This window comes from Drosophila guanche, unplaced genomic scaffold (assembly GCF_900245975.1).
Source record: "Drosophila guanche unplaced genomic scaffold, DGUA_6, whole genome shotgun sequence".
NCBI classification, from domain to species: Eukaryota; Metazoa; Arthropoda; class Insecta; order Diptera; family Drosophilidae; genus Drosophila; species Drosophila guanche.
In genome coordinates, this window is record NW_022995744.1 from 6,585,254 (window position 1) to 6,610,439 (window position 25,186).

The window sequence follows — 25,186 nt, forward strand, 5'->3', positions numbered from 1 at the left end:
ATTGATTCGTGCATTTGAATAATTTAACAGATGAGAGCGCATTAGGATTGTTTTCATTTTTTAACAATATCTATATACAATGTATCGCTGAGGTTGTGTGCGCTGCTGGTGTAATAAATGAAGCAAATATTTTTATTTAATTGCAATAAATGCTCATGTTTGCCTCCTCTTTGTTTGTATTTTTTCGTTGTTGTTAACCTAATATTGTTCAATGCAGTGTAGTGTGCATTTAATTAAATATTATAAACATACATTTATAGCATATAGTAATGTATTTCTGTACCTGAACAATACCTGTAACTTGGAGGCTGACACTTTGAATGGTTTCATTGTTGTTTGCCTGCCCCCGGGGAGCATTTACCGACAATTCCAATTATTACAATATTTTGTTGTTTAACAAGAATGGGGAAATTAAACAATAGACAAAAACACTCTGCCAGCTAAAAGCTATGGAGTTGCCAGGAGTGTTTTTAGTGTTTATTCAAGTACTAAATACATATTTGCATGTATTCTTGAATATTAAATGAGACTTCTTGTTTTACTCAATTACACACTGAAAAGATGGTCAATATTTAATGGGTAATGGCCTACAATTTTAAAACAATTTGTAATAAAAGGCAGAAAGGTGGCAATATCCGGATTGAAAATAAGGAAAACGGAAGGAAGGAAGGAAGGGGCTGGCGGATCGCAAAAGCTCAACTTAGTGGGAAAATGTGCTCGGGAATGTCTTCTTGATAACTGAATGTTTTATTTTTGTTTGTCTTAAATTATTACCCAACATTATGTAAACCTCCAAATCACTGGTGAAACGTTATAAATAGTAAACAAAATTGTTGAAAATTTAGCATTAAGTCTCCCCTCCCCCGACTTGGTTGTATAGCTACTCATTTTGCATTTTGTCATGATACATTATACTTTTATATACCTACAAATATATATAAATATAATCTCTTATATACAAACATACTTACTATATGTAATATGCTAAATGTAAACGTATTCTAGGCATGTTCCAAGCAATTAAGCAACTTGTAAATGCAGTTTGGGATGTAGAAAAATTAAGCTAGACATTTAAGCAAATTGTTGGTGTTGGTCGCCTGTCTGCCTGTCTGGTGTATTTTTTTATAGCCCTATATACCACACTGCATCTATCTTAATCCACACACACACACACAGTCACACTCAGATTCCTACACTCGTACACACACACACAGCCACCCCCCGATCGTATATAGTGAGTGGGAGCGTGGAATCTCCAACTAAAACGCAAATCCTTGTTGTTATCTGAAAATTTATCACAGACAAATCTGTCAACACAAACACAGACACTGTACAATGGAACAGCCAGCAGTGTCGCATCCTCAACAGTCACAGTCCCTGGTCCGGGTCCTGGGCCGGGCCCGGGTCCGGGTCCGTGTCCGTGTCCAGGCCAAATCCCAGTTTCAGTGGTCACGCAGCCATCCCTGACAAATGGACATGCCATGGACCAACTGCAGCAGCAGCAGCAGCACCACCACCAACTACAATTGCAGCAGCACCACCAACACCAGCAGCAACAACAACAACAACAACTGCAACAGCAACAGCAACACCACCATCACCACCAGCAATCATCGCAGCCCCCACAAAATGTGCTCAGCATAGTGAGTTTTATTTTTCAGTTGCTTTTGCCCAAAAACCAACGGCAAAGCAGTCACCAACAAAAAATTATAATAAAATAAACAAGAGCACCAAAAAAAAAAAAAAAGAACTGAAAGGAGAGACAAGAGGAGCACACAATTGAAATTTACGTGCCAGTTTCTTGGATTTTTTCCATGTTTTCTTTTGCTCGTTTTTTCTGCTGGGTTTCCCCGTCCAGTTCCAGCACTTTTTATTTAATTTTTTTTTTGGTTTTGTTTATTGTACTCATCTTCATTAGGCGACCAACAGACTGGCCGGGAAAATCTTCTTTTCCGCCTCAACTTGAGCTCTTTTCTAGCTGCTTTTTGTATGCATTGTCATCATCAGAGAGAAGAGCCCAAAACTTTGTGCACAGATCCAGATGCAGCAGATATGCACAGGGTTTTTATGATTTTTATTGCGGTTGCGTTAGCTTGCCAAGTTTTTATAATTAACTGCGAGTGAGAGTGGAATTACAATTGTCAAAGCTTAGCCAAAGAAGGATCTGAAATTATGAGATTAAGATTGCGATAACTACAATTGTTTATATAATTTTCTGCGAGACATAATTGTTTTAGCTAAGGAAAGTACAATGGCTGACAATTGAAGTGGCTTGAGAGTAGCTCCGTTGCCAGAGAAAACACAAAATATTGATGCCTATTCCCAATGTTTATCGTACCATGTACATACGCTAAAATGTAGAATGTTCATACATTTATCACCTTCGCTGGTGCTCTTGCATTTTTGTTGTATTTCGGCTCGAGCGAAGCGCAGTGAATTCGATATTTTCTTATCTCTTGATTTGCAACGCAAATATGAGCATTGCCGCTCTCCCCATCTCACGCAATACCTGATCACGCAATTGCATCAGTTTCTTGCTCTCTCTCGGCAATAGCTTCACCTTCTTGCTCTCTCTCGACAGTAGCTGCAATCTATAGCTCTCTCTCTCTCTCAGCAGTTTGCTCCATCGCTGCTCTCTCATAGTAAAAACAGTTAATGTGACATAATCGACGGAGCTGCTAAATCTCGCTCTCTGCAACTACGCACATAAAAGAATAAAATAATTACAATCTCACGGTGTATGTTTCCATGCAGTTTTGTTGTATATCTTCTTATTGTTATCAATTCTGTCGTGAAAACTATATGTAGGTACCCTTTATGCCACTTAATGTAGATTAAATTTAAAATGAAATACCGAACACCTACATACAATATAAGATCTTATGCACTCATAAAACCTTAAATTTCATTCCAATTTAAATAAGTTAAAAGTAATTTAGCCACACAAATAAGTTTACCCATAAAATCAACCGAAAGAACGCAAAAGTTCTAACCGACATATTCCCCCTAGCAAATATCGCCCGCCCCAACATTCACATCAGAAACAATTTGGAGCAAATTTCTTTGCAAAAGTTTCACCCACGAATGTATGCAGAAATGCAGAAAAGAAACCGATGGCAAAACCAAATCAAAAGGCAGCGGCTGGCGACCTTTTTGCAGGCAGCATTTGTCGCGTGCCGCACAAAAGCATTTCGATAAACTAAAAAGCGTTAAATGTCATTTACGTGTAACCCGATACCCGAAACAATAACAGTCCCCCCTCTGACCTTCTCCTCCCCTCAGCCGTTGGCCATTTATATGGCCAAAGTTTTTCACGCCATTTCACTTTGGGACTGAAATGTTCGGTAAACATGCAAACCGGCAAACCCGAACAAAAAATTCAGAGTGTATATAGTATAGGGGAATTTTGTTTAGATTTATGTGTCAACAATGCGCAGCAAATTAAGTTAAGCGTTATTTCTATTGCCTACATTATGGGGCATGCCCCATTGTGGCATTCGTTTCTTTTTTTTGTTGTACCTACCCATATTCCACAACTCCAGCCGCCATGCTGTTCATTCTGTTCATTTTTATTGCATTGTCATCGAATTTGGTTGGGGCTTAGCATGGAGCTTATTCTCCTTTTGGTACCCATTCAATAAAGGGAATGATGATTTTTTGTAGATGCTGGCAGTGCACAGAAGCAAGAATTTATTCATCATTGATTATGCAGGATTATCCGATATAAAGCGACACATCTGAGAGGGACCTTCTGCCATTAGAACAATGATGCAGCAAGGGTATCGAAAGCTACGACTATCCGCAGCTACACATGTCTTCTGTCTATTTGTTTTTATATTCCTGCGTAAATAGAGAATTTTTTCATATTATTCAAAGCTTCGTTAGGTTGGGGAGGGATTGGAATGGAACTGCTGTGTCGAAGCGGAGGCTTGTGGAGGAGCAACAATAGCCTGGCAGCATGGCAGTGCATTTTCTGTTTTAATAATGCAAAAATACAAAATGCAAACATTTCCGCAGAGTCGATTGGGATTGCATTTTCTCCCTGGGCCTGTGGGGCATGAGGCTGCTTGCTACTGCTGCTGTTGTGGTGGATTGGGGGTATATTGCAACAGTTTGCGCGACAGTTTTATTGCATAAGTCAACACAAGTTTGTGCAACAAAATATGTACTCAGTATCTGTATGTGTGGGTGTCTGTTTGTATTGGTTTCCTGCTCATGTTCTGCATTCCTATCTGTGTTCCTGTGTGCCCGGTTTTCCCCCGCTTTTCCAGCAGTAACTTTTTTATTGGGTCACACACAGATGCGTGGGCAGGGCATGGGCAGGGCATCCCCTTTTCCCTCGGATGTAAACCACTTGAAAATTGTATTTTCATTTCAATTGTTTATTTATTGCGGCACTTGTTCGCATTCGCTTTGGCAGGGAGTGCTGAAAAATAAAACCAACACCAAAAAGTTGCCCCGAAAATCGCTTTCAATAATACCTCTTTCACCTCTTGGGGAAAATGCTATTTAAGGGGTGGAAAAGTGTTGAAAATCGAACAGGAAAGGGCAGCTATTTGATGTACAAATTTATTTAAAGCCTTAAACTAATTTTAACCTTTGACTAACTTGACTTTGACTTCTTTCCTTTCGTTTCTTTTGCTTTCACAGTCCACAGTATTGATTGCCAATGAGGCTGCAGATTCCCAACAGAGCTCAGCCCTCTCGAATGTCGGCACAGGAGGCGGTGGTACAGGCGGCGGCGGCGGTGGTGGTGGTGGCGGTGGACCGCCTGGCTCCCCGCTCTGCAGCTCCCCGTCCAGCGTCACAGCATCGCAAGCCACAGTCGCCGCAGTAGCTGCCGCAACATTCAATGGAAGTGCCACAGATAGCAGCATGTCGGGCAACACCTCACCGATAGCCAGCGGCGAACCGCTGCTCCAGACGCCGCCCGCCATGCAACAGCAGCAGCAGCAGCAGCAGCAGCAGCAACAGCAAATGCCGCTCCTGTGCAGCAGTCCCACATCAATGGCAGCCGCCACATCCGTCACGGCCAGCTCGATAGCCGCCGGAGCACTGGCTGCCACCAGCAGCAGTGGCGTGGGTGTCGGCCTCCTGCCCACCGCCGGTCTGGACAGCATGGCCAGCATGGCCAATGGTGGGGCGTTGGTGGTGCCGGCGAGTACCTCGCAAGTGATTGCCCACCTGAATGCAGCAGCGGCAGCAGCCAGCGGCATCATGACCGCCTCCGTGCAGTCGCCGAATGTGGTCACAAGTCTGACCAGTGCTCTAGTCCCCGCACAGGCGCTGCCGACGGTGGCCCAGGCCGTCGCCGCCTCCATGGATGCCAAAAGTCAGCCCAAGCGGCTGCATGTCTCCAACATACCGTTCCGTTTCCGGGATCCCGATCTGCGTGCCATGTTTGGGGTGAGTGCCGAGTGGGGTGTCCTCAGGGATAGCGTGAAATTAATTTATATTCTTTTTCCCCCCTGCAGCAATTTGGAACCATTCTGGATGTGGAAATCATATTCAATGAGCGCGGCAGCAAGGTAAGTCCTGTGGCACGTTCATCATTCCAGAGGCGCCTGCTACGTCTTCCTCCATGGCTGTCTCTCTATCTGCCTGCCTGCCTCCAATTGTGTGGGACATTTTGCATCTAATTGTCGCACAATTCATTTAAATTATGCACTCCAGGTATTCCCAGGAGATGTTTTGTTCGTCGTTGCCTTGGCAACCAGAGCAGCCGTGTTGCTGGCTGGCCCTCTCGTAGCTGTCCTTCTTTTTGTATTTTAATTTAACATTATTATGGAGCTTGGCAAAAATAATTGCATAGTTACCATGGCACCAGGAATGTTGCATAATTTAAGGCGTTGCAACATCTTGAGATATTCTCTAGTGCCACAGACCAGAGCACAGAGACGGAAGCTGAGGCTAAGGCTGAGAGGAAAGATCCGAGTGCCATGGAGGGAAGACAGAGCGCAAAGTTTAGGGCACGTGCATGTCGCAGTCGCAGTCCAATCCCTCCCCTCCCTCCTCATCCAGCCCCCAGAGACCCTACATCCATCCTTCAGATATAGTATAAGCGAAATGTGCCAATGGCCCCTGTCCGAAGCATGTCCTTGGCCGCTCCACGTACCATGCCCCAAGCCCAAAGCCCCGTCCTGCCTTGTTGATGTAATTTTTTGTAGCAATAGCTTTTTGAAAACGACTACAACAAAAATAAAAATAAAATAAAACAAACCCCTCCCTCCTCCGCCCCCAGAGAACCGTGTTGTTTGGATTACTTATAAGAGAAATGTTTTATATATTTTTTGATAGTTTTTAGTTTTTGGAAATCGTAATCTATATATATATATACTCTATATGTTTCTTTAATTGCATGTTTGATTGCGAATGGCAGGGATTCGGTTTTGTAACATTCGCTAACAGCAACGAAGCAGAACGAGCACGCGAACGTCTACACGGCACCGTGGTTGAGGGACGCAAAATCGAGGTGGGTGCATGCCATATACCATATCCATATACTTACACAAACACACACACACACACACACACACACACACACACACACACACACACACACACACTCCTCAACACGTTAAGAAAGACAGAAAAGAATCCACCACTAATTTTCACATCGCAAAAGTAGCTGAAAGAAATTGCTTTTCAACTTTTAATCCTTGCGTGTCCGTTCTCCCAGTGAGAAGAGATGGCTTTAACGTAATTGTGTGCGCTCACCAATCCATAATTGTTGTTCGTTTAATTCAAGGATCGCCTCACGCATTGTCAGCACGATTTTGTATGGGGTCTGCTCTTGCCTGTCGTGATTGATTTTTTAATGTGTGTTCAGGATTGGGACTGGGATTCTTATTTGCCTTTCATTAAAAATTAATTACAATTTTCGCCACGCCTTTTTGTGCTTGTTGTTCCTTCCCTCTTCTCTCTCTCTTCTCCTTTTTTTATTCTGATTAATGTTAAATGTTAAATGGAGAACCGCATATAATTGGCATTTAAAATATGCTGAAAATTCACAAAGTGCACTGAGATATGTCCGTGTATTGGACTGTCCGTCTGTCTGTCCGTCTGTCCGTCTGTCCGAGGGATGATGGTTGGTTAAACAAATTAACTGAGCCGCACAAAAGGCTGTGCTGTGCTGTGCTATGTTATTTACATTTCCACTTGGTTGTGGCAATCGCGCACGAGTCTAATTAAGTCTCTGGGTCCACAAAAAGGTTCTGCCGCCCACATGCTGCCATACAATGTCCAGCCGGAAACGGATATCCGCTTCGCTAAAAGCCCACCAAAATTAATTCCGAACAGAAATTAAAACGAAATAATTGTAAAGATTTTATTGAATTTATTGAAAACGATTTATTGGGGAAACATTCCCCAACCTGAAAAGAGGAAAGGAACGACCATAAAAAATAAGGAAAATAAAAATGAATTTTAAACTGAAATTCTTAGTATTTTCAAGCTAAATCAAAAATGTAAAATATAGTTGTCCCATAAAAAGTTTAATTTAAATGAGAAATATTAGAAACACACCCACACACATTTCCCAACACCAACACCAACCACACTTAAAGACACACAATTTGCAAAGATTTGTTTTTGTAATTGTTAACTAACACATAATTTATTTCTACATTCTCTATTATACATGCGATCTCTCTATATACTCTACCTTTTCGTGTGTATATGATATATAAAATTAAAAAAAAAATATATATAAAACTCATCACCAAAAACCAACAACTACAACAACAACAACAACCACCACCGCTCGCTGATCGCTCGTTAAAACCAAAAAATAAAAACAAATATAACCAATTGTGAAGGTGAATAACGCCACTGCACGTGTACAAACCAAAAAAGTGACAGCAGTACCCAACGGTAAGTGATCCTAACACATGCACATACCACACTCACACTCATAGATAAACACAGAACACACCAGACACACACACACACACACATGGAAGCTAGGTTTAAGCCACGTAGCGAACCAAGTTGAAATGTTGCGCAAAAGAAATGCAATTACGATGAAATGCAACAGCCACAGAAATGAACAAGAGCAAAAGTGCAAGAGCAGGGAGCTGCCATGGCAAATGAAGTCCATTTTAAGTACTGTCTAAACGTGTCTTATAATGCCAAAATTTCAAATCTGAAAATGTTGTTTTACAAGTCTAAAGATCGGTTTTACTTTGACTAATGTTCGATGACATGTACATGTCTTGTCCTATTGATTAACAACAATCAACTGCCATATGAAGTATTAAACGAAACCCAAATGAGGAGCCTTATAAATATAACTTTCCCTTTGTTCCGCTCACACTTGCATACCACAATCCGCCTATAAAGTAGCTGCTGCCACATTTAGCCAGTACTTGAAATTCCCATTGTTGCTTCTGCTGCTGCTGCTCCTACCATTACTGGCTGCTTTCTTAACATTCCCTTAGTTTTAGTTTTTAGTTGTTTTTTCATATACTTTGTTGTTTGCTTTTGCCTTGGAACTTTTCACATCAACTTCTTTTGGTGGCCAAAAACTGAAACTAACTGCAACTGAGAAATTGAGTTGCCAGCGAGCAAGAATGTGTGTGTTCCTAATGAAAATGCAACGCCCCAATGCCCCACCACCACCAACCCCTCCTGTACTTTACGTTTTTTGTGGGGCAGCACACGTTGGAAAATGTTCACCCCGTTTGTTTGTTAATCGAGTATGCCAGGGGGGCTGGAGGCAATCAACCAAACCAACAAAAAAAAAACTTGTTAAAGCGGAAACTGTGCCACTAACCTGTTGGAACGCATTCAATATTTGACTTCTGACTGCTTTTTCTTGTGTAATTTGTATTATTCTTTTGGGGTTGCGGCTGCCGCCTAACAAAAACACTCAAACACAAAACCAAAATAATATTTAATACTAAATTAATTTAATGTGTATTTGTGGTTTCGATTAAGTTATGTTTAATGCGTCTGCTTTGACTACTTTGATAATGATGATATTGATGATTGAAGATTGATGATTGATGATTGACAAGAATTACTTATATTTTATCATTTTATCGTTCTCTCTCAAACACCCCACACAGTTGTACTGACCAAAGATGGTGCCATACCGGCCCCAGCTCTAGGTGAGCCAAACCCAAACAAAAAACCCACCAAAAAGAAAAATCTATAAAGAAACAAAACCAAATCGAAGAATAGATCTTCGTTCTCTTTTTGTTTTTGTATCGTGTAGAAAAAAACAAAAGCTAAGCTAAGATGAAAATGCCTGTGCCGTTGCCCTTGCCTGCCCCCCCAAAATTATATGCATATTTATTGTGCCTTACAATCCCACCCACATTCACTCCTAAAGACACTCGAAATAGCGTCGAGGATAAGGACAAACATCTTGGCATGTTGCACGTTGACTGTCGCCACTCTTCCTTCCACCCCAACCCAATCGATTGGCTGAATGAAATCAAAATTTAAATTCTATTCCCTGTCCCACGTTCCACACAAAAATGATACATATAATCCACAATATACATAAATGCTATGCTTAAGCTTATACGACAAACGAGGACATGTACCAGTCCCAGCATGTTTCACAACAAATCTGTAACTAGGATAGAAGAAAAGGTGACGATCTTTTTCGTATGCCAATTACGTGCAGGTCTTAGTAGTTGTCTTTAGCTTTTATCTGATAGATAATGGCAGCTGATTAACTTCTTTCCTTATATACCCATCCTCAACCGATATAATTCCCTTTTAATTCTTCTATTTACACACCTTCCCTCTGTAGCTCTCAAGAACTCTTAAAATATTTGTTAAAAATAATCTAAAAATATCTCTATCTCTTCCCTATAAAATAATCTCCTCTCGCATCGTTCTACGTGAATGCTCCTAAATCCCTTCGATTGTTAAGCCATTTCCCCTAGTTGCTGTGCTCTTTCTGCATTGATTTCTTCCTGGAAAATGTTCTTTTATGAAAATCTATTATCAATTTCCCCTCTTAAAGTTAATTCAGCTAGAAGTTCTTAGATATTTCATGTGCCATTTTGAAGTTTAGCACTGAATTTCTGTGGAACTTGTGGCTGGCTGCTGGCCTGCAGAAAAGTTTCTTCTTTCGTTTCTTTACAAATAACTATAAAAAGGGAGAAGTGAGCTCTCAGAGAGCTGAGAGCAGAGAGGGGAGAGGTGAGAGGTGAGGAGAGTTGAGTGGTAGATGAAACCGAGAAAAAGTTTTTCCATGCAATGTATAATAAATAATACTGCTGATTAAATCGTCTCCACTCTGTTTGCCATTAAAAAGTATTCACAGAGCACAATCTATACTTTTCGTTCGTTCGTTCGGGCTCGTTCGCTCAGTACGATAAGCCGCTTACAAACCAAACAAAACCCAAGCAAAACCCAAACCGAACCGACTGAAACCGAGGCACAGGATTGGCATAGGGATGTTGGAAGAGGGAGATCCCTTCTGGTAAAGCGGCTCAAAGCGTTGCCAGGAGCAGCACCAGACGGGGCTGCCTCAGCGGTCGGTTATCCTTCTGCCGATGCAAAATGCTTTTGTATTGCCAACAAAACTTGGACTTGAACGCAAAAAGGCCAATATGATTGAGGTTCGGAGACACTGGCAGCAGCAATAGCCACAGACAGGGCTGGCTATTGCCTTTTCAATGCACATCTCCAACCTCATATGTACGTCGGAGTCCATGCTCCATGCTTGGGATCTGTGTGCACGTGCACCTAATGCGCTTCATTTGCGTTGCACTAAATGCTGGAGGTCTCTCCCTGGGGGGTGTGGACTGGGGTGAAGTATTCTATTTAGAGAAAAGCTGGCTAAAGGCCCCCCTGCCCAGGCAGGATATTAGAGACGAAGCTCCCGAAGCTACTGCCTTGGCCTGGCCTGGCAGCAGTCACTTTATCACGTTTCGAACTTCTTTCGGCTTCTTTTGCATGGCAAATCGCTTGCAACATTATTACCCAGAGGCGGAGAGGAGCAAGCACCAGCACTCACGTCGTTGTCCTGCTCGTTAGGGTGGCAGTCAGGCGGCAGAGGGATCAAACTGGCAGGAGCAGAAGCAGGAGCAGGATCCATCTGGCAGACAGTCAGTCAGTCAGTCAGTCAGTCAGTCAAGCGGTAGTCAGGGATAATTACAAATAAACCACAAAGTTGCAAAACATCTTGCACACACGCACACGCACACATACAGCATTTACTGCAACAACAAAAAAGGGAGCTGGAGCTTGCCACAGTTGCCAGAGGCAGCACCCTGGGGGCATGCCGCAGAAACGTTTTATTTTGCTCGATGTGTTGTGTTATGTCTTATGCAAATGTGTGGCCCGCCCGCTGCCTTTTTGGAAGAAAGTTTTCACTGTCTCCCCAGTATGTATGCTGATTTGCCACCCCAACTACTGCTGACTCTGTCCTGTCTTTGCAACTTTCTTGGTGTTATTTTTTACGTTGATCCTTTGACATGTTAAACTTAATGCGCCTTTATGTCGCCCTCCACTTTCTGCACCCAGCCAGCAAGTGTCTGCCTGCCTGCCTGCCTGCCTGACATGTCTTTTACTGCATTTTTGGGTATTTATTTTACCATTTTCCTCGGCAACACAGACTCTCCTGTGAGCAGAAAGGAGCCGTAGCTCATTTTGTGCGCAGCGAGGCATTCGTTCGCCTTTGCCATTTGCTGATTTTCCATTTTGTTGAATGCTTTGCAAAGCCCTTTTTTGAGAGATGCTGCATGCCCCAGAAAATGCCATCAGAATCATGAACCCAAGCCACAAATCAATTAGAAACTCTAAACTGTATCTACGTATCTGTATCTCTGTGTTTTGTATGTATAATCAATCAAGCTGTACCATTTAGAGCTGCCTGTTTTTCTGTTTTCTGTGTGTGCCACTCTACCCATAAGACATGTATCCAAATATATATTGTATAACTATTTAAATCGGAAAAGCAAAACATAATTAAATCAAATCAAATAAAGGAATGCAATGAAAAATGAAATCTCCATTTAAATACGAGAAACTAATGAAACTCTCTTTGTCTTTTCCATGCCTATGCTCCACAAATAAATACAAACGTTTCGCCTGGGATGTGGTGCAGTCTGCGTACAATGGCCAGAAGGTAAGAGATTTGTCAACGTTTTTCCATTCCATACACTTTTGATGTTTTTATTGCTACCATTACGTATTTATTGCCTGCCGTACTTTTGTTTGTAAAATTCTCAAAAATAATACACACTCACACACACAATTAAACACTGAGAACAATAAGTTAAACATACGAGAGATTATACATATTGTACAAATAATTGATCAGTTTTTGTTTCTACCCTAAAATATATATTAAATATATTTAAGAGATTTATTGAGACATATTTTTTAGCTTGTAAGCCCGCGAAAACGAAATGGCTAGGGGCAGGACGAAAATCAATGATTATAATAATAATTACATAAAATGTACAATGTGGCTAGGGTCATCGACGGTCGGTCGGTAGGGAGGATCAGGATCGAGAAGGTTCAAAGTTCATCAAACTGGCCTGGCATTTGTTTTCCATTGTCTGATTTATTGAGAACACAAAACAAGCATTTTACATTTGTGTTACATTTTTGCCATAGAGACATATGTACATTCGCTTTCCTTTCGTTTGTGTTTCGATTCGTTTTGGTTTTTGGTTTTGTGTGTGGTAGGTCCCGACGGAAATGAGATTGCATTAATCTATAAATCTACCATAAACCGAATGCATACAAAAATCCAATATATTATATATAAATAATAATGCTGCAACAATAACTATTCGATAACTGTTTTTTGGTAACTGTTATACTTGGTTTCCTTTCCTTAATGTATCATTCTATTTTTTTTAAATTATCTTTTTGTCTGCAACAAAAGTTTGATACTGAAATGGAAGAGCAGTATGAACAATTCCAATTAACCCACCCGCTCGACAACAGCAACTACAGTCCCGGCTCGGCCATTTTATTACTAGTCTTGATATAATGATAATTGATTGATTGATTGATTGATAACTGAGATGATCTTGCGATCATTCATACTATTTGCGGCTGTGTTGTCTTATGCATACTACCTACTACTACCTACTATATAAACCCTATATTATGATACCCAATAATATACAACAAATCACGTTTTTTTCTGCCTATCTTGAATATATATTCTTATATTTTGTTTGGTTTTCCGACACACTCTCCTTTCTTAACAATCAGTTCTAGTTCTGTTGTGTATTGTATTGTTCTATGTTATATTATATATCATTTATACTTTGTTGTCTTTGAGTTCTCGTTTATTGGTATTACGTTTCTTGCGTTTGTTCTTTGGTCTGAACATGTCTGAAAATGCTCCTTAGCTGCGTAACTACTCGTATTTGTAATCTCGTACTCGTAACTGTAAACTTCATGGTAATTACCTGGTAACTCTCTCTCGTCGCGAAGCCAAAGATCCAAATTCAGACGAACTAGCACTAGAACTAAGCCAAAAGCAACAGCAACAACAGCAAATATTGCAGCATCATCTACAGAACCGCCTCAATCGCCTCCCACTGCATCCACTTGAATATATTATGTATATATTATGTAAAACACACACACACACACACACACAACACCCACTCATCGAACTCCCACCCATAACCCATTGAACTGGTGACCAAAAATTGATAATTGATATGAACAAAACTCAGGATATCGACTTCCGGTGGCCGCAGCATGGCCCTTCCTCGGGCCACCCGTTGGCGCTGGAGCGCCCACGTTGACGCCCATGCCACTGCCCGTGTCCATGCCCGTGGCCCAGGCAGCACCAGCGGTCCCAGTGGCAACGCAGGCTTCGGCAGCGGCCGCTGCTGCTGCTGCTGCTGCTGCAGCTGCCGCAGCAGGTGGCACGCCCATTATGCTAACAGCACGCCCACCGCACAGCGCCATGTCCAATGCAGCGAGGGCAGCAGCGCAGCCTCGTCGGAGGTACTACGAGCACAAGTATATGATCGAATCTGAGCAAAGAAGTGTTGATGGATGGGTCTTTGGTGAAGGCGTGAGGCAAGGCCAAAAAAGCAGAATTCAAAAATCGAAAAGAAAACCACACTGCAACAAGAATCAGAATCCAACAACAAGATCACCAATTCTCTTTAGCCATGAGAAATCTCTGTACCATTTGATACTATGCCGTGTAAATGTTTGTTGTCTTGTTAATTTGGTTTTCGCATTTGGGTTTGAGCTACATATCTGAAACGTATAATCTATCTATCTATCTATCTATCTAAATATTGCATACCTTTTTGGCGCCCTTGAGATTGCATTGTTCTAGGCACACACACCACCACACCTTAGTAAACTCACACACACACACACACACCCACACACTCGCTGAAACATCGAGTATGAATCGCGTATGAATCGGTAATCCAACTAGATAAATCCTCCACCAGCAACCCGAAAGTACTGTACTCGTAACTCGTAACTCGTAACTCTAGCCGTTAAGTATGTGGAAAAAGGTTCTTAGCTTTAACCATAGTCTACATATAATGTACCTACTATCTACATATACATATATTAACTACTTAAATCGCATATTCGGTAGCGGATATTTGTTGGCAAGCAGCAAGCATTTTCCGTAAGGCCGTTACTCTTAGAGCATCATCCATACTCTCTCTCTCTTTGTACACTCTTTGTGCTCTCTTTCTAGCTATATTTCATCTACTTCTGTGTCTGTTCTTTTTTTTATTATACGCATTGCAGTTTGCACGATTTTCGATTTGTTTTTGTGTTTGAAACTTCGCTTTAGCCGAACCAATTAAAAGAAAAACAAATTCAATTATCCAAAAATGAAAAGAAAATCAAATGAAAATTGAAATATCAATTCTGTGCATGTTACACCCCGCCGCGCCACTGCCTCTCAGTAAAATCAGTTTGTTCCTTTTAATTATTTCGTTTGCCACAGAAATTAGCATAGAATGTTGGCTATATTTTCCACTTTAAATTTGATTCAAATTGTTGTCCCGAAATTCGATGGCCCGCACCTGGCTGTGGCACACATAATTTTCTATTTTGGCTAATAATTTGCATAGAAATATGGCAGATCGAATTTTTAATTGCACCCTGTCCAAACAGCAATTTTCAATTTGCGGCTTAATGTTGCACATACTCTCAACCCACATAAAAATGTATAATATAAATTCTTCTTTTCAAATGTCAATTATGATTTGTGCAGTGATTTGAAATCAAAACAGCACTGCCCGGGGTTCCACTCCAAACCCCATCCATATGTCCATGCCTTGCTGAAGAGCGGCCAGGCAGCCAGCCTTAATGGTTAGCGGTCAGCTGTTGTGGGTCTGCCGCTCGGAAAATTGTTAATTATGAGGCATAAATGCAATTATTATAAATTGAGTGAGAAAACCGCATAGAATTATTTAAGGCATACAAAATATATATTCAAAAGAAATGTGGCTTTTGTGTGCTGGCCACAAATTTAAATTTGAACGAGTTTCATTTGTTATGGATCTGCCATATTGATGCACCGAGCTTTTCCTCTCAATTTGATTTCCCACCCTTAAATTGATTGCCTTCACTCTCTCTCTCTCTCTCTCGCTCATATCTGCCTTAAACTGCTCTCAAATCGTACTTGCAGCCTTGCATTTCGATTCCTATCATCTATAACTATTCCCCTTATGTAGTAAATGTGTTTTTTTGCTGGTTTTAAACATAAATAAAAAGTGTACATTTTGGTTTTAAATATTTTCTACATGCTCTTTGTACGCTCGTCGACCATTTCTAACCCACACACAAACACATTCTGCAATCAGTTGTTGCCAGTAAAAAAAAAAGGTCTTGCTGTACATATCGAACTATATGTATGCCCACTACTGTACTCAAGATCGGTCCAATGTTTTTCGTACTGTTGATGATAATATTCTCTATACATAAACGTGCATATTATTTATATTTGAATATGCAAGTAAAGATGCAAGTGCGTAGCATTTCTTGGTATATTGAGTGTTCTAATGTTAAGTCATATTCGAATTAAACAAAACCCATTTACATATGTATGAGAACCACACGTACTATGTATTGTCTTATGTATTGTTATATGTACATAAATATCATCTCAGCGATAACTATATAAATAAAAAGCGTTACTACATAATGCGTAGAAATTTGAAAATATACTACTTGTATATTCTATATACCTATTATATATACTATATATAAATACATATTTACTTATATCGAACAAGAGAGAAAACTAACCGCATGCGTTTTATGTTCTTTTCTTTTCCTTTTTTCTACTTTTTGCACACGAACACATACACAAACACACATACACACACACAAATACACAACAAACACCCATACATAAACACACACGCCTACATTGGTCAAAAATGTTGTGTGAAATCGTTGCAAAAAAAATAAATGAAAAACTCGCAAAAAAAAAAAATACCCACCCATCCCCGTTACGCCTCACAGCTGCCGTAGCCGCTGCCATGCGTGGAGTTGCCATTCAACGTGGACATGTGGGCGTGGTCGGTGCCACACCCTACCATCATCCCCATCACCCGCACCACCATCAAGCGCTGCTGGCGGCCTCCGCCGCCGCCGCCCAACAGCACCAGCAGCAACGCCAGGTGGCCGCCGCCGCCGTGGCCGCAGCAGCCGCCCAACAGCAGCAGCAGGTCCACCAGCATCAGCAACAGCAGCAGCAGCAACAACAGCAGCAGCAGCAGGTGCACCACCAGCAGCAGCAACAGGCGGCCGCGCACCACCAGCAACAGCAGCAGCAGCAGCAACAACAGCAGCAGCAACAGCATGCCGCAGCCGCCGCCGCCGTAGCCGCCTCGCATCCGCATGCCCATGCCCATGCCCACGCCCATGCGCTCGCCGGACTGCAGCCGACCCTGCAGGCGGTGGCCGTGCCCACGGCCGCTGGGGCCAATGCCGCTGCCGTCGCCCAACAGCACTCGGCGCTGCAACAGTCACTGGCCGCTGCTGCGGCTGCCCAGAACCAGGGAGGAGTCGCCACCAATGCGAGTGCTGCTGCCGCGGCCGCGTATGCCGCACGCCTGTCGGCGGCCACCGGTCAACAGACGCCGGCCGCTGCTGCTGCGGCTGCTGCTTCCATGGCAGCGTCGGCCAATGCGGCCAACAATGCTGCCGCTTTGCATGGATTTACGCCGTAAGTAGAGAGAGTCCTCCGTGGTGGCTCGCAGCCTATGTCGGTGCAGCGACCACACCCAGCGACCGACCAAGTAGTTTTCTCCTTTCCCCTTTCTCCTTTCTTTTTGCTGTAGCTGTAACTTTTGTATTTCCCTTGTTTTCTGCCAAAACCTCGTTGAATGTAGGCTCTTAGAGCACTTATTTTTCTTTCCTTATTGTTTAACCCCCTCTCTGGATGTACCATATCCATTTGTTTTTTTCAATTTTCAATTGTTTATAGCTTAAAGATTGTTTTTTGTGTCCGAGTCACTCGCTCTCTTGCTAAGTATCTCTCTCTCACTCTCTCTATCTATCTCTGACTGCTAATATCTCTTCTTGGTGACGCGTGTTTAATTTTTTTTTAGCTATCTTGTGTGTGTGTAAAGTTTTAATATCGCATATAACGAAATCTACCATATAGTTTGATTACATTTACAAATTAAACTCGCAGCAAGAACATACATGCTAGAAACTCAAACCCAAACAGAATACAAAATTGCAAAAACAGCAAAACGATAATCAACGCACGCAACAACAAAAACACATCAATTCATAAACTATTCATAAATCATAAATCTAAAACCTATAATCGTACTATATATATATCCACATATCCACGTACTATATAAATGCTCATATATTTTGACTGAGGGCAGTGTGTTTTTGGCATCGTTTTACTATTATTATTATTTTGATTTTGATTTAACTTTGGTTAAGGGACCTACTTGATTGTGTATATTGTGTACCACTAGGCGTATGATGAATTTCCATTTGAATTTGACTTGAAAGTGTGGCGCTCAGCCAAGAGCCTTGCGTGCATGTAATCCACCCAAAAACACTTAACATACTCCACCCAAAAAACATATATCCAACCATAAACCTATACATATCTATAGCTATAGACCATTTGCCTATTCGTTTGTGGCTGCGCTTAACACACCCCACCCAAACATACACCAGAAAACTCACACCCTTACACCCATAGCGTATGAATGAATGCCATGCCCCATTGAATATACAAACACACATCTAATCCCTGCCCCCAAATGCGATCTAGCAACAAAAAAACTAATTAGATAGGTGCATGACATGTCTGTGTTCTGTCTTACCATCAAAAGCAAACATTTAAAAGCAAAGCAAGACAACTTTAAGTATGTAGTTTTTGGGAAATGGAATGACCTATCCTATGTATGTGGTTGGTTGGTTGGTTTATCTTTTGCTAGTACTCTCTCTCTCTCTCTCTCTCTCTCTCTCTATATATATATATATAAACCACTATACATGTGTATGTTAACTTATTATTTTCCTTTCGTTCTCTTCAATCTATCAAAAAAAGAAAAACACATTTCCGCCAATCAGTTTGTCATCAAGCAGGGGGGACATCAGATCAGTTGGGAACAGTTTAGGTTTAGGAGCGTGTCAGGACTAGCGTTGAGGTTTGCTTAGGCGGGGGATTGACTTACTTTATGTTTAGTTTTGAGTTACGCCTTAAGTTTCAGCCATTTACCCACAGCATCCGGTACCAACGACAACAAAAACAATTAATCAAAACAAAAACAAAATAAACAAAACCAAAACAGAATGCGGATAAAGTTTTCATTGAATTTAAATTTAAACTTTTTCCCATCTGTTTCTCTCATAGCGTCCAAAACATAAACCACACAAGTGCGTTAAAAAAAAGAATGAACACGAAAACAAACAATTGAACCAAATAATACCAACAAAAATCAACCAAAATGTTGAAGAAAATTTTTGAATTTTGCTTAAGTGCCTCCAAAAAAGAACGAATGAGAGAATTGCCTCTCGTCGTTTGAAGCCCCTCACCAAAAATGAATCCCACCACCCAATGAACTACCCAGAGCATCATGTATTCATGTATTAATCTATGAATTTTCTTATTCACCCAAACGCAGTGTATACTATGATCCCTTCCTAGCAGCCGCTGCATCCGCTGATCCAAATCTACGCTTCCAGGTGAGTCGACCCCAACCAGTTAGCTAGTAAGCAAAACAAAATACAGAATATAAAATACAAAATACAAAAAACAAATAACTAAAAACAACCAAAACCAATAGCAATTACAATTACAATTACAGTCTAGGATACGTGTTAAGCTATGATTATGATCTCTAGTCTAGGCTGAACTAAACCGCTAACTTGTTCTGAAACAAACAAAATATATGAAACAAAAAATATCTATATATAAATTTTGCAGGCAGCCAAACCGGTCACTGAAGTTCCAGCCGCTCAGCCAGCCGCCATATTAAATGTAATAAAACTTTTTCAAACTAATATGCTAACCACAATCAAAGAAAACCAAAAAAGAGAAAAACAAAAACAAAAACAAAAACAAAAAATGAAAGAACAATCTGTATTATTTATATTTTGATGGTACTTAGCTTGTGAAAAAAAATCAAAACAGAAAAAAGACACCGATTGAGTTTTGAAACATTTGACTTGGTTTTTGGAACAAAAGTTTATACATTTATACATACTTATCTACTATGTAACTCTTGTGTTTACTACTGCGCTTTTACCTTTTGTGTTTCCTTTATGCATTTTCCATTTTCTGATCCGAACTAACGCCGGAGACGCGTGCGTGTCCCGATTTGATTTCTTGCTGTGTAATATGTTTCATTCGTTGACAACTGGTCGTAAAGTAAAGCCAGTCAGCTGCTTACCTTGAACACTTGTGTATAAGAAACTACCATACGTATACATAATAAATAATTGCATCCTTTTGTTTGGTTTTAATTATCCTTTCGAAGGCGTAGTGGCCACAAGATCGCTTTTACAAAGCATACGCTCTACGCTCTCTCTCTCTCTCTATCTCTATCTCTTTTGATTATTGCTATTTTTCTTCACATTTTGTTTGCTTTTGCGAGTATACGAATATTAAATCAAACATTTAATTATAATTATTCTTCAATGCTGTAACTACATTTTTGTAACTACTACGAATTTCTTTTTGGTTATTCTTTCACGATCGTTATCGTTATCGTTATCCAAACTATCGAAAACAACAAACACAAATCGAAAACAAATCAATTATTGAAACCAAAAACCCATAAATTACAGCGCCGCACTGTGACTACGCTAAACAGTAACCCACATACGATCAACCGCATTCCGGTACCACAGAATGTTTTGGTAAAAATAATCATATCTAGCTTTAGATAATTGCACCCGTTAAACACGTCTCCCACCTACCCCCAACTTATGTTTGTTTGTTGCTCCCAAGTTTCGGTTAATGCCTTTATTCTGTGTATGTTCTATGCCCCCCTGCACCGTACCACATACAAAATATGTATCTGTATTTGTATATGTATATTCGATAAGTCTTAAGTTAACCCTAGTTGTATAATCTTATGTATGCTAAGTTCTTTACTGGTTCCGTGTCCCGTTTTTACTTTTTGGGTTTCGTAGTCTGGCATCTTGGGTTCGTTCTCGGTAGTAGTCTTCCGCACTACAACTGCTACATAAACATTACATCAATGAGTACATAATATTTATGTATTTGTGTACATCTTTGGCAAGCACAAAAACACATCACATGCCACACACCATCGACTCCACCATTTGCTTGCACTCGTTTATTTGGTTTTGGTTAAATATTACACTTCTCTATAACTACTCGTACACACAATCAATATACTACAATATTATACGTACTACCTTTATTTTTGGCCCTTCCGGTTTAGGTTCCTAATTTTTCACAAATATTTGCCTCACTGTCTCTCCTCTCCTCCGCTAGTCTTGCCGTTTGCCGTTGTCGTCCCCCCAAATTTGTAACTGCGTCTGTTCCTTTAGCCTTTTGCCCCATTGCCCGTTGTTGTCTAACGCCCGATCTGCTTGACATTATTCCAGGCCGCTGCTCCGCTGTTAAAGACACCCCTGTCTCAGGCCCAGCAGCAGGCGTATGCCACGGCTGCCACCACCTACACGGCGGTTGCTGCCCGAGCGGCCTATGGTGCCGCTGCAGCAGCAGCCGCCCAACCGGCCCTTGCCGGATATGCCACCGTAGCGGGGTAAGTTCTCCCTACACCCTACACATCCTCGCATTTCGATGAGGTTCCCACTCTCATTAACTCTCATTAATCGGTCGCTCAAACCAAAATTCATTAATCAAAGTAATCAATAACCGCCACTAATAATTACATGGGTTGAAAGCTTACAACTTGAAGTTCTGAAAAGAATTTTCGATATCATTTGATAGAAGTCCTTATTCACTTTTGTGTACATATTTATATTTATTTCTTGTATGTATTATCTAGTTTTACATTCATTTCAATTTAATCACTTAATATTTATTTTATCGTATCGTATTGTATCTTTTTAATTGTATTGCTATTTTCTTTAAGCTAACTTTAAGTTTATTACATCAATTTATAATCATATTATTTCTTTCAACTCTTATTTAACATTTTATTAATCGTTTAACTATTTATTTTCCTCCGTTCTTTGGTAAAATCTAACTTGACACTTGTGTTTGTAATTACTTAAAGTGTAGCAGCAGTCTAAAGCCCAACAAGGAAGACCTAAAACTAACCTTTGAGCTCTTATGCACAATCATATCCAAACTAAACAACTTTCACTAAACATAAGAAAAGAAACAAAAAATCAATTTAAGCGGAAGAAATGAGCAACATCAAAATTAATAACTAATCATAACCAAAAACTAACTGGGAACACATCGTCATCGAGCAAAGATCACAAACTAGCTTACTAATAAGATGAAAATCCACAAAAAATAATTTTTCTAGCTATGCGCGCGAGTATGCAGATCCTTATCTAGGACATGGCATTGGACCCGTGCCTGGCTATGGAGTAAGTAACATTCAAGTACTCCTTCAAATAAATTCCAGCAAATATTCATCCAGTTTTATAAACAAAACTAATCCGAAATCTTGCTTATTTCTCCCTCTTTTCATAGGCAACCATGTACCGCGGCGGCTTCAATCGATTTACGCCATATTAACAACCATTAAGAACGCCAGTCAGCCAAATAATGCACTTGAACTACTACCCTCGATGAAAATGCTCAATATATGAACAAAGTAAATGCAAATAAGCATGTAACTTAGAAGTAAAATACTCCTCCTCTACGTACGTGCAGTAAGTAGAAGTTACAACCAAAACCGATAGATACCAAGATACTCAACACACAACAGCCGCCGCTCAAAGATCTTGGAGAGTTGAAAATCAAAGCTAAATGCAACAACCAATTGCAAATGCAAATGCAAGCAAAAAAGAGAAGAACATAAACAAATCAATGTCGTCCAGTAAAAGCCACAAAACAAAACCAAAAGAAACAAACACACAAACAAAACGCTAAACACAGTTCTATGGAGTTTGTATAAGTAAACACAAAAACAAAAAAAAGTAAAGGAAGAAAGGAAAATTACATAAATTAAAAGAAAAGAAGAAAGCTCAGATGCAAACCAGTTTTGCAAAAAGAAAGTGAAAGAAAAACATGTGCTTCATGCGTAGATTTTTACCAGAACAAAAGCTGAAACTTTGTGCGGCAAAGCAGAATTTATATATACAACATACACATACATATATATATATATACAGATATATATTATAACAAGATATATAGTTATGATATAGGCATTGTATTTGTATATCAGAAAGCAAACAGACAAAAATAAGAGCAATGTTTTTAAGATACTTTTCATGCGGTAACATCATCAGATAATAATATAAAAACGAGCATACCTTTTGGTTGTTGATTTTAGAACTTTGTTGAGCTAAGTTTAGATCGATCCCCCGTACGGTTTTAAATGATTTACAAATTATTTAGCATCGGTAGCATTGTGTAGTGTGTTATGTAGTAAGCAAAAGGCACCAATCAGACAAATTAACCTAACCCATCAGATTATGTCCTTCATTTATAGTTGAACAAACTCCCAAGAGTGGGACAAAGCACAAAGAGTTTGTTTACTTGCATACATATATTTTAGACATTTAATTTCTTATTTGAAATTACCCAAAGAATACTCATTTCTGCACTGTGCATTGTCGACGAATTTATTTGGAATGCATTGCTTTGGTTGTTCCTAGTATTTTTATATATTTTGGCAGCTAAGCCCAAACAGAACTCGAACGCGACTCAATTCGAATTGCTCAAAAAAATCGTAGTGCATAGGTACATTACATAAATGCAAAAGATCAACACGTAGACATATCCTTGGAATATACAATAAAATTTACTTTAAATGCCGCCATAGCAGCAAAGCAAACAAAAAAAGAAAAGAACAAAAAAACACAAAAAAAAATCTAAACAAAAAAACAAGAAATTAGTTTTTAAAAGTCAATCTTCCAGTGACAAAAAAAGCCATTGATGAATGATGTGTGGAAATCGAATAATAAGCATTAAAAATTAAACAACTTTTAGCTCCTACTCCGTAGCACTTTCCTTGTGTGTTGTGTAAAGACAGAACCCAAAAAAACTATTGAGAAAAGCAAAGAGCAAAATGAATCTTTGACGTTCGTTGTTCACTTTCGGACTAGACCGAAAACACTTCTCCTAAGAAAACTAAGAATTTATTTTCTACACACACTCGAATCTAATTGCACACACAAAACAAAAAACAATTGCTAAATGCAGAAATACCAAATGGAAACTTTTAACGTTGTGTATTCTTCAAATGTTAACGATCAAATGCTCAATGGTGACAACAAACAACCAGAATCGACATAAGTGTTCTCTATTTTGATTCAGCCTATTTAGGCAGCCACTGTCGTCAAGTTTATACTAGTTGTTTATGAACCCATACATACTATGCTAAACAAATCAAAGCTACTACAAAAATATTGCGTGTGTGTGTGTAATCGTGCAATTTTTAAGTGTTCAAAAAAAACTAAAGCAAAACTATGCTAAAGCAAAATGATGTGAAAAGTGACAGGCAGGAAAATTGCATTGACTCCAAAGAGCTTCAAACTTTGATGGGTTTTCTTCTATTTTCAATCTAATCACTTGGAAACTGTCTCAGATTGTACATATTTATGAAGATATATAATATTTTACATTATTCCTCTCCCAACCACACGCACACACACCAATACAAAACGCACACAAAAAGAGATATAGAGATAGAGAGAGGTATATAGAGAGAGCGTAGCAACAGGCTATAGGGTTTGCCCACAGAAACTCGAAGCGAAGCGAAGCAATTATGTCATAGGCAACACATATAAATGTGTTAGTTTTTTTGTTTGATTCTCTCTCATAATTATTATGTATTGATATACTATACATTTACGTTGACATTTTTAAAGCCAAAGTTTATATTTTAAAACGATTTTTAGTTAGATATTAGTTAGTACGCCGCTGACAGAGAGACAGAGAGAAAAGGGACAGGTACAGAAAGGTGAGCGAATAGGTAAAAACAATAAAAGCAAAATAATGATGAGAACAAATCGAACCCAACAATTGCCAAATTAAATGTAGCTTTCAAGTGAATTATCTATAATAAAGACGTAATTAAATATAAAACATTTTTCAAATAGCGCAGAAATAGTTTCACCCTAAAAACAACAGACACACACACAGATTTGGGTTTTTATGAGCAGACAAAAGATACAAAAATGCAAAAAAAAAACCATCTAGTTATAATGCAAAACTTAAACATAATACGGTACGATATATACATTTAAATTATAAACTCAACTTCCACCGCAATTTTAAAAACAAAACAAAACAAAACAAAAACTAAGTGAAACACACAATTTTTGTCTTAAGCAAATGCGTTGAGGTGAGGGCAGAGTCAGACCTCGGATAAATTATGCAATAAGTGCAAAACGCAACTCAATCAAACACTGCAGCTATATGGTAGCCTACGATATATATATATATATATATATTATGTATATGCTAAAGTTCTCATTTTGACCCGATTTACTTTGTAACCCCTCCCCACACTCCTCAGCTCCCTAACTCCCAGAGTCGAATCTGTGTAGTCTAACCATAAGCCAGCGCCACTTTTGTTTAATTTCACATAGATCAGACGCG

At 39.8% G+C, this 25,186-nt stretch overlaps 1 protein-coding gene across 37 annotated transcripts in view; it reads left to right on the top strand.

Annotated features, from left to right (window-relative positions):
- LOC117580174 (sex determination protein fox-1) overlaps positions 1 to 24,703 on the top strand; it is a 90,438-nt gene extending 65,735 nt beyond the window's left edge. For 2 of the 37 annotated variants that reach the window (XM_034266501.1, XM_034266503.1), the window contains 14 exons: positions 1,302 to 1,643; positions 4,651 to 5,406; positions 5,475 to 5,528; positions 6,380 to 6,472; positions 7,818 to 7,872; positions 9,069 to 9,110; positions 12,071 to 12,091; positions 16,447 to 17,152; positions 19,086 to 19,146; positions 19,388 to 19,441; positions 20,251 to 20,322; positions 21,040 to 21,200; positions 21,936 to 21,999; positions 22,106 to 24,703. In XM_034266501.1, coding sequence (XP_034122392.1) covers positions 1,302 to 1,643; positions 4,651 to 5,406; positions 5,475 to 5,528; positions 6,380 to 6,472; positions 7,818 to 7,872; positions 9,069 to 9,110; positions 12,071 to 12,091; positions 16,447 to 17,152; positions 19,086 to 19,146; positions 19,388 to 19,441; positions 20,251 to 20,322; positions 21,040 to 21,200; positions 21,936 to 21,999; positions 22,106 to 22,150 — 2,526 coding nt within the window. In that variant the 3' untranslated portion in view covers positions 22,151 to 24,703. Of the gene's footprint in view, positions 1 to 1,301; positions 1,644 to 4,650; positions 5,407 to 5,474; positions 5,529 to 6,379; positions 6,473 to 7,817; positions 7,873 to 9,068; positions 9,111 to 12,070; positions 12,092 to 13,667; positions 13,960 to 16,446; positions 17,153 to 19,085; positions 19,147 to 19,387; positions 19,442 to 20,250; positions 20,323 to 21,039; positions 21,201 to 21,935; positions 22,000 to 22,105 lie in introns of those variants that run through there. The other 35 variants (XM_034266507.1, XM_034266523.1, XM_034266517.1 and 32 more) reach the window with 34 other exon arrangements.
- The last annotated feature ends 483 nt before the right edge of the window (positions 24,704 to 25,186 follow it).